This window comes from Brassica napus, chromosome A7, assembly GCF_020379485.1.
Source record: "Brassica napus cultivar Da-Ae chromosome A7, Da-Ae, whole genome shotgun sequence".
Taxonomy (NCBI): Eukaryota; Viridiplantae; Streptophyta; class Magnoliopsida; order Brassicales; family Brassicaceae; genus Brassica; species Brassica napus.
In genome coordinates, this window is record NC_063440.1 from 27,773,038 (window position 1) to 27,782,058 (window position 9,021).

The window sequence follows — 9,021 nt, forward strand, 5'->3', positions numbered from 1 at the left end:
TTCATAGGAAGAAACATAAAAGCTGAGAGAAAAGTAAGACTTCTTTAAACCATTCGAAAGTTCATTGAGAAAAAATACTATAATTTTTTCAAATACCAACTCATGAGATGGAATTTATTTTCATTAGATTGTAACTAGAAATCATTTTCAAATAATTCCAAATAATCCTGGGTATATTTTGTTAGATGAAATCCTAATTTTCCAATAAGAGAGGATTTGATGGAAGTTTTTAAAATGATAAGTTCAATAAGCAAGGATTTGAGGTAATTTTTGTAAATACTAGATCCAATAAAGTGTGATTTAAAGAAAAAATGAAATCCTAACAAATCATCATTCCAATAAGCCCCACTAAAACTTTATATAGAGAAGTACTCAAAATCCACTTCACCAAAACTATTCTCAAAATTAGATCGAACAAAAATTTTAAATGATAAATTTATAGTTGAAGCAAGGTAAAACATCAAAAGGGTAAAAGTGGTTTTTCAAATTCTCTTCTTAGATTTAGGGCTCTTCGTTGGTTTCTTCTTCGCCACGGTACTCAGTTTCTTCGTTGGTTTCTTCTTCGCCAAGTTACTCTGTTTCTTCTTCTCAAACTCCATTATCACTCTCTCGTCCTCTTTAATGCCTCTTAGAATGGTAAAATTCTCTTTCAGCTTCTTCTTGAGCTCAACGATGTCAGTTTCCGGAACATCCTTACCTTCTTCACCACCACTCTCTCGTTTCCGTTTGTTGTTCAGCTTCCGAGACTCGCTCTTAGGCTCAAACGATTCCTTCAGAAGAGAGTAATCCGCAAACGCCTGCTGCGGAGTCACCGCAGAAAGAAACGTTTGGTTTTGAGAAGTGTTCATGTTGGAGATTGTTCCAGCCATCGTTGAGATCGCTGGGTGGTAGTGTTTGGTCAAGAGGTTGAGTTCCCAAAGCACTGATGCGAAGGCCCCGCTTAAGTTAGGATCTGTTGCGTATGGCTGATACTTCTGCAAATTGAGATATTTGTATAAATATCCGAAAGTAAAATTTGTATTTAATATGAGAGTAATGATCAGTGACGTACTGCGATTGAACCGGACACAGAGCCGCCTCCAACATCGTTCTCTAGAAGGTTTCTGCATTTGACGTTCCTCTGGAGGAGATTCTTCAAGGTGACAAGCGCTGTAACAAAATTGCAGAGTGAGAAACGGTTTTTGAGGATGAATGTGTTTAGTGATGTTTGTTACCTGACATAGACTCGGCACAGCCAAAGCATAGCGCGAATGTGGCTAAACGTTTAACAAACGCAGCTGCTTTTTGCATGTCTTGGTGTCTGTCATCGCACAACATTATCTTCAGAGACTCGGCCAATACTTCACCTGAATCTCTGTTTCCACATCACAAAGCATCTCAAGAGTCGACTAGATTCAAGCTTATTCCGCGGTTTAAAAAAGTTATTAACAAACCTTCCAGGGCGGTACTCGAGGAGGAGGTTGTAAAGCTGGACAAAGAAGTCTTGCAAGTCAACGTTCAAGGCGTTTAAGTTGCTCCTCATGACTTTGAATGCAACAAGGCAGCACCTCAGGCGTTCAGATACTGTCAACAGTTTCGAGTTTTTCTTCTTTGTGGTGGAGACGCTGCTGCTGGAAGCAAGCTTCTTTAGATAGTTCATGAGATCTCCGATGTAGTCCAAGTCCAATTGCTGAGTGAATTTCCCCAACCCATCCAAGCATGGAGCAAGCAAAGGGTGCGGACCGAAGGCGCCAGGATTCAAAGTCGTGTCTTCTTCTGTGCTGCTGCAATTAGTCAAAGTCACAACGTTAAAAAAAAATCACAAAACATTGAGTAAGAAATGTAACCAGCTAATATAATTATCGGTGACTGCAAAGCCCTGCAAGAACTAATTTATCAATTTGTGGAAATACCTTTCGCCAATTGAAAACATTGTTTTTCTAAGGATACGGAAGTAAGTCTCAAAAACAGCAGATAGTGTCTCGGTCTGCATCTTTCGCCGCTCCATAGCATCTGGTTCATAGGTAACTCCCCTGTAATCAGCATTAACCTGAAAAAAAGTCATCAAGGAGATACCACTTTAGATCAAAGGAACAGTAAGACCCGGAACTTCTGATGTTATGGTCGTACACTTGTCAAAAGCAGGGAAAACAATAGCAAACCCTCAAATTTTACACCAGCAGATCTATTGCACAAGAGTAAAGTAAATTACCTCATCTCTGATCTTAGACATCATTTCTCGCTTGGATTTCTTCCTCTCATTTTCTTGCACTTGGTTTTGCTCCTCTTGGTTATTTCTTTTATCATTTTTCTTAAATTTCTTCTTGTTGGCTTCCTCTCTGTCACGCTTTCCAATATCCTCGTCAAAGCGTATGGACATGAACACCTAAAGACAGATAAAACCAAAGGGGAAATGACAACAGAGCAGAGACAAAGAGATAAGAAAATATAAACCAGATTGTTCTTGGAGAATACTTTCCCAATAGTTTCACGCCTTGTATTAGTCTTACGATATAAAAATATTAAGTTTGAGATCTAGCCTTTTCACATCAGGAGCAGTTCTCACACCTCTACCAAGTTAAATGGTGCATAAATGTGTGGTTCTTAGATTGTTGACATAAAACCAATGGGTATACCTCAATAGAGTTAGGATGAAGCTGGCAATTTTGAGATTTGACTTGATCAGCAATCAAGCGTACAGCTTGCACGGTCAGCTCACCGCCATGTTTACCTTCGTTGGAGAAAAGAGACCTAATAGTAGAGCAACAGAGTCTCCTGCAAACACAAACATGCGCAACAAGTGAGTCAGATAGGGTCCAAATAGATGCAATTGCAGTAAAATGACATGACTATGACAAAAGGGATATTAACACTTCTACTACGAGTTATAATCCATGAAATCTCAGTTGAAAATCATTCAAGATCTTAGAAAAAGAGTTGGAACAACCAGGACCTTACGACTTCGTCTGGGGAGCTAATATTTCTGACAACAGCAGTTAACAGGTTATCACGGAAGTTGAAGTGAGGTTTCGCATCCAGCAATGTACAAATGCACCGATTGGCAACTTGGTTGTATACTGGCTGCCTTTCAAAGGCCATCAACTTCTGCAGATATGACTGTTAAGAAAATCAACAGCAAAGGAAAATGTGTTAGAAATATATTCAGAGGAATGAAGAATTAAATATAATCGATATGCATACCTTGTATGCTTTTAATAAAGTTGACTCATAGAACCGTGTTTTCTTTACTTCCTTAGAGACCTTCATCTCGAGCTCTTTGTCTGTAGGAAGTCTAATCCGATAGCTGGCACCACCAACAAAATCAAAGATGTCAATTCCAACACCAAAAAGGGAGAAAAATAAAAGACTGGCTAGCAAAAAAAAGTGTAAGAAAGAAATTGATAAAATTACCCAGGAATAATATCTTTAAATACGGCCAACACAGATAACAAGCAAAGTTTCACTATCTTTGCATTCTCATCTTTGGAGATGTCTAACATTTCCTTCAAGGATCTTATGTTAGCGTCTGGATCAGAAAGTAGTAGCATTCCCAACTCTGCAAGTCTGTTCTTCTTATTTTCAAACGACTCTTCAGCAGATAATTCTTCTTTCACTTCAGCCTGACCAAAGAAGAAAGACATTCACATGTTAAGAAATGATAAAAGAAACGTATTAAAATCACAAAACCCTTAAGCTGATATTAATTTCTTTTATGGAAAGGTATTAGCAAGGTCAAGATGCACAAAGCTATCAAGTATGATGCTCATTAAAAAAGCGTATCATCAAATAATGAAAAATCAAAACTTTTTGCAACTTAATAAAATGGAAAAAAAAAGATAGAAAAACTCAAAACAAGCATTACCAGAACTGCTGCTTGGGGTGTTTCCTCCTCTTGTAAGATCTCTTCAGGCACTTCCTTCTCTTGTTTCTTTGCCTCCTTTTTACTCTTTTTAGCTTTTGCTCTCCTCTGAGATTTGTTCAATATATGTTCATCTTCCAGGACATCCTCTTCTTCTGCTTCCTCTGGATCTGCTTCAGCTAATTTCGACTTCTTTGTCACTGAACCATATCAAAACAAGCAATCAGTAGCCACAAAAACAGATAAAATAATAATTTTCGTTGATTACCAGTTCGAAAATGGAGTTTTCCATCTAAAGTCTTGACAGGGAGCACATCAACAGGATCCACTTGGATCTCGTTACTCCCTTTCTCTTCTTGTTGGACATTCTTCTTTGATCTTTCTTCCTCATACTTATCCTCCACTGTCTTTGCTTCACCAACGCATTGCCTAGCATCACCACCAAAAAACAAGATATCATCAACACATTGAATATAACAAAACAAGACCTTTTTGGCTCATAGCTTGCGAATATATATATTGAACACTAAACTTATTCGCTTATACTAAGCAACCACTAACACAGAATGAATCTCAAATTCGACCAGCTAATCGCACGAAGAATCATAAAAGGAGCTATAGGCACCTGTTGATAGCAGTGGTGTCGATTCGAGAGACGAATCGGGCGTAATCCTTGTTCTCTTCGACGTACTTCACATCCTCGTCGGAAAACTCAATCTCCTCTTCTCTTACTTCCGGCGGAAGCTGCGGCGGAGGAATTGCCTTGTCTTTGCGGCGATTTTTCCCCATTTTATCCCTCGCTAGTTCAGTAGCAGCAGCGACGGAGAAGAGAGAGGTAGGTTTTGGTTAAATTTTAAATTAGGGTTCAGGGTTTTTGAGCTACGAGCTAGAATATATAGTTAAATAATTATATTGAGATGTAACAGCTTCACATTGGGCCAGGCCCATTTGTTGGTAGCGCTAAGTTTAAATGGACCCAAAGTGGTCTCTATGGGGGTTTAATTTAAAATTTTCACATTTTCAGAGGTTGACGTACTAAGATAATCACATGAGAACATGTAAGATTTGTATTGTTCATGCTGTATTGTTTTTTCTTATTCGTTTTTTGGGGTTTTGCATGAAAATCAAAGATGAAATAATTAAAATCCAAAGTTAATAAATGAAGAAAACAAGAAGCTGACACGTGGACTTTAAATGTTTTCGTGAAGGAAAGAAACAAATTTCATAAATGTAAGCAGGAGCATTGATTACAATTTAATAGATGTCACGGTCCAAATTAATTGAATTCGTTTCCATTAGGATGACTTTCTTATCAATTTCTTTTCTTTCTTCCTCATTTTTTTCATTCATTATATTATCTAAAATCCACGAAAGATAGCTTTAAATTGTAGCTTCGTTTATGTTTACATGAAATTAGACTAGTATTATATTTTCAAATTTTCAGTGAATATGACACCTATATATATTTTAAGATAGTGTTGTCATTTAGTTATAGATGTAAACCTAATTTCATAACTGTAGACGTACGAAGACTTTACGCTAGATTTTTTATTTTGGATAAAGACGAATATCAAACTATATATATATTATACGTATCTGGAGAGTCTTTAAATGCCACACATTCAGAAATGTTAAATGCCAAAACTATGCTACGTACGAAGTATTATTATTTATGGTCCCACTCTGGTTTTATATAAAGTACCATTAATCAATCTCATCTACTCGTCGACCGTAATAAAATACTACCGCAAGACCTTTAGTCCATGCATCTACATGCATGTTGCATTACTACGTTTCCTTACGTTGATATATTATTTTTTATAAATAAAAAGTTTGTCATATTTATTATTGGTATTTTTAGTATACTTACCTGTGACTTATTATACGTTAGCTGCAGTTATTGATCATGCATACCAATATATGTGCACTGTTGATTAAGCAGTTGAAGGTAGGTCGGCATATTTTTAAATGACCTTATGATCAAATTAAATTCTCCAAACTTAACCACAGGTATTACAACATTAAATTCTCTTAGAAATTGAAGAGTTGTCCCATTTAATTGGCCTTTTCTGTAATCAATTTTCGTCAAACACATTTGAATACTATTTCTGTTTTTTTTAGTTTGTTGAAGGTATCATGCATGCAAACCTCTTCATAGTTTCATTTAGTAGTCAATCAATTCTCTCTAAATCTACTTACCTTTTAGGCAAAGAAGAATTTGGATTGAAGTAGTATGTTTTTTTATATTTACAACATAAAGCTTGACTATAAATGTTTTTTTTTTTTTTTTTTTTTTTTTTTTTTAAAGGGTTTTCATTAATGATTAAGGTAGCAACTACAAAAGTCAAGCAAGCACCATATTACATAATAAGAAAAAGGGAGAAAGATCAGAGAGATCACTGATAATTAACTGAAAAAGGATTAAAACAAGGCCGTTGATTATGGAGGATCAAACCAGAACTGAGCTAGGCGAGGACCTAAGGGATGACTTAGGGAAAGCAGAGCAGAGCATTTGTCCCTGAGAGAAGAGGATATGTATCTCATGATCCTGATTGGCGGCAAAGTCAGCCCATCATGTACCCTCCTGTTCCTCTCTTTCCAGAGCTCATAAATTGCAGCCTGCCACACTTGGAGAATAGCTAATCTGACCATGGAATCCGGATGAGCATTGGGAAGCCAGAGTAGGATATCTGCCCATCGAGAAGGTACTGAAGATAAGTGAAACCTATGCAACAAAGATCTCCACACCACCAATGAGAAGGAGCATTCAAAGAAGAGATGATTACGGGATTCTTCACCATCACCACATAGCAAACAAGCAGGGTCAATGTCAATATTCCAGGAGATCAGACGGTCGAAGGTTGGATTACGATTCAAGATGAATAACCAAGTTGTATTGGAATGCCTAGGAATAGAAGCCTTATGCCATACTAAGGGAGCCCAGCTTTTTTGAGGCGAGGTTCTTCTAATGGCATTGAAAATTTGCTGAGAAGAGAACTTTTTGCATTTAGAACCATCCACAGACCATACTGCTGAGTCGGAGCCAGTATCCATATGAAGCGTTGTGACATAGGAGGAGAGCAGGACTTGATTATCTGATCTTGCATTGGGTAGCAGCCAACCATCTGCCGATTTTAGGTCAGCAACTGTTGAAGTTAATGGAATACCAAGAGAGCCATCAGACACCAAAAATTCTTTTAAGATACCAAAGGGTGTCCATGGATCCCACCAGAAAAATGTAGAGTCTCCACTTTTAACTTCAATTCTGATGAAGGATAGCGCTTGACTATAAATGTATTAATTATATACTCGACTAACAATTTTTAATAAGTTTACACCAACAATAAATTAACGAATTTAGTTTATTTTAAAATTTAAAATTTATCATTATTAAATAAAAATATAATAAAAGCATTATAATCTATCTTTTCCGCAATATTTTTTTTTGTTAAAAGAAATTTATCTTCTGATAACGTATGGAGTATATAAATGAATTAACTGTCAACAACAAAAAGTGTTCTTTCTACAAAAGACAAAACGAATTTAGATGAACAAATACAATGAATGTAACTATCGTCCAACCAACCATGCATAGACTTTGTGTAATTCAAAGTAAAATTGAGTTTAACATAATCGTAATACAATTAAATATTTTGATCCATAAATGCCATATTTCTTGTTCTAAATAATTCTATTCTACCTAGTAGTAATTACTATTTTTTGATCGTTCAACTAACGCATTTACAGAAAATAGTAGCACCCTTCAAATTCCATCGCATCAAATTTTTGGGTCTTTCTTTTCAAATTTTATCTATCATTTACAACATATCATCAAGAAGACCCCCAAAGAATAAAAGACGTTCCAATTAAGCCCCATAACTTTCAAATTGAAATATTAAGATCAATCTTAACCTTCTTCTTCGTTGAAGAACTCGTAGGCAGAGAAACAACGGTATCGCATCTCGGACATCTCGGGTTGTTCTTCATCACCAAAACGTAGCTCAAACATCCTGGACACCCAGCCGCCACCGGCGACGACGACGCAACCTCCGCCCCCCGATGATGATGACGATCGTCCGGCGATTGCCGTTTCTTCAACACAACCGGATCTCTCTCGGCTCTCTCGAGAGCTGATTTCACCTTGTCAAGCGTGCAAACGCTCTGAAAATTACGGTTCGGCGGGAGAAGCTTCAGCTCCGGCGAGGTGTCGTCGAAGAGGTTAAGCAACGGCTTCGCGTGAGAGTTTGTTGGATTCGGAGGGAACAAATTCAAATCCTGAAACGACGACGACGTCGTTGGCAATGTTTGATTGGATTGATCTGCGTTTGTTATCGACGAGGAGCTCGTCGAGTTGCATCGCTGCAAATAAACCTTCCCTGACTGTTTCAAAAATTCAAAAAATCAATCTCTCTGTTTCGTTCGATTCGAAATCAATTACAAAGCTGAGGAGAGAGAGTGATCGAATCGAAACGAACCTTGAGATCGAGACGCTTCTCCCATCCGGTGGGGACTTGGAGATCGAGGTCGAGCTCTAGTGACCGATCACCTCCCCCTCCTCCTCCTCTGCTTCCGAGGAGATCGCGAGTCATCGGCGCCGTCGTCGATTTCGCGCCGGAGGATTCTTTCGCATCGTTGTAACCGTTTAGTAACCGTACGAGGGAGCTGACGTCAGCGGCCATACCAGAATCGAGAGAGATAAAAAGAGAGCGAGCGAGAGAGAGAGAGAGAGAGAGTAATGGGCTGTGTAAAAAAAATGCGGAGAGGGGTTATATAGAAGGAGCCAATATTAAGAGCCGAATTGTAGAAATGAAGATTGTAGAGGAAAATTAAATGCAAATTTAATTATTTTATTAATTGCTGTAATTTATCCTATACGTTTCATATTAAATATTTATTGTCAATTTTGAAATTTAGTTTTTGATGCATGTGTTTGATAAAATTTACAATTCCTTGTTTATTACTCCTTCTGTTTTTAAAAGATGCATATTCTAGAATTTTCACATATATTAAGAAAACTCATTAAATATGCATTGTTTTTTTATGAATAACAATTTTTCATAAGTTTTAGCTAATAGAAATTCAATAAACACCATTAATTTTTTTTGAAACTTACAATTTTTCATAAAATCAAACATTAAAAAAGTAAAAAATGTATATTTTTGAAACAATTTGTTTTTCCAGAA

The 9,021-nt window shown here is 37.0% G+C and overlaps 3 protein-coding genes across 4 annotated transcripts; all 3 read right to left on the bottom strand.

Moving 5' to 3' along the window:
• Window positions 1–327: 327 nt before the first annotated feature.
• On the bottom strand, window positions 328–4,721 carry LOC106354767 (nucleolar complex-associated protein 3). Of its 2 annotated transcripts, none has more exons than XM_013794798.3 (13): window positions 4,464–4,721; window positions 4,107–4,267; window positions 3,842–4,038; window positions 3,391–3,599; window positions 3,181–3,283; window positions 2,933–3,096; window positions 2,616–2,754; window positions 2,192–2,365; window positions 1,893–2,029; window positions 1,434–1,760; window positions 1,215–1,354; window positions 1,052–1,149; window positions 328–974 (listed from the first exon to the last, which is right to left on the bottom strand). In XM_013794798.3, exons 1-13 carry the CDS (start codon window positions 4,625–4,627, stop codon window positions 483–485), a joined length of 2,505 nt encoding a protein of 834 aa, XP_013650252.2. In that variant the 5' UTR covers window positions 4,628–4,721; the 3' UTR covers window positions 328–482. The 2 variants fall into 2 exon arrangements, with proteins under 2 accessions (XP_013650252.2, XP_013650251.2); XM_013794797.3 differs by having other exon boundaries at window positions 1,434–1,763.
• A 1,556-nt stretch (window positions 4,722–6,277) lies between these two features.
• On the bottom strand, window positions 6,278–6,892 carry LOC125576205. Its single transcript, XM_048735631.1, has one exon. The coding sequence runs from the start codon at window positions 6,890–6,892 to the stop codon at window positions 6,278–6,280; it is 615 nt and encodes a 204-aa protein (XP_048591588.1).
• Window positions 6,893–7,578: 686 nt separating this feature from the next.
• On the bottom strand, window positions 7,579–8,605 carry LOC125576401. The gene is made up of 2 exons (XM_048736412.1): window positions 8,314–8,605; window positions 7,579–8,218 (listed from the first exon to the last, which is right to left on the bottom strand). The coding sequence occupies exons 1-2, from the start codon at window positions 8,515–8,517 to the stop codon at window positions 7,721–7,723; spliced, it is 702 nt and encodes a 233-aa protein (XP_048592369.1). The 5' UTR covers window positions 8,518–8,605; the 3' UTR covers window positions 7,579–7,720.
• Between the last annotated feature and the right edge of the window lie 416 nt (window positions 8,606–9,021).

Excerpts from the sequence above, each read along its gene's own strand:
- LOC106354767 (XM_013794797.3), bottom strand. The coding sequence starts at position 4,627 with ATGGGGAAAAATCGCCGCAAAGACAAGGCAATTCCTCCGCCGCAGCTT. Across the intron at positions 4,268-4,463 it reads GACACCACTGCTATCAACAG|GCAATGCGTTGGTGAAGCAA; the intron begins GTGCCTATAGCT and ends TGGTGATGCTAG. Across the intron at positions 975-1,051 it reads CTGTGTCCGGTTCAATCGCA|AAGTATCAGCCATACGCAAC; the intron begins GTACGTCACTGA and ends CTCAATTTGCAG.
- LOC125576205 (XM_048735631.1), bottom strand. The coding sequence starts at position 6,892 with ATGGATACTGGCTCCGACTCAGCAGTATGGTCTGTGGATGGTTCTAAA.
- LOC125576401 (XM_048736412.1), bottom strand. The coding sequence starts at position 8,517 with ATGGCCGCTGACGTCAGCTCCCTCGTACGGTTACTAAACGGTTACAAC. Across the intron at positions 8,219-8,313 it reads AGAAGCGTCTCGATCTCAAG|TCAGGGAAGGTTTATTTGCA; the intron begins GTTCGTTTCGAT and ends TTTTTGAAACAG.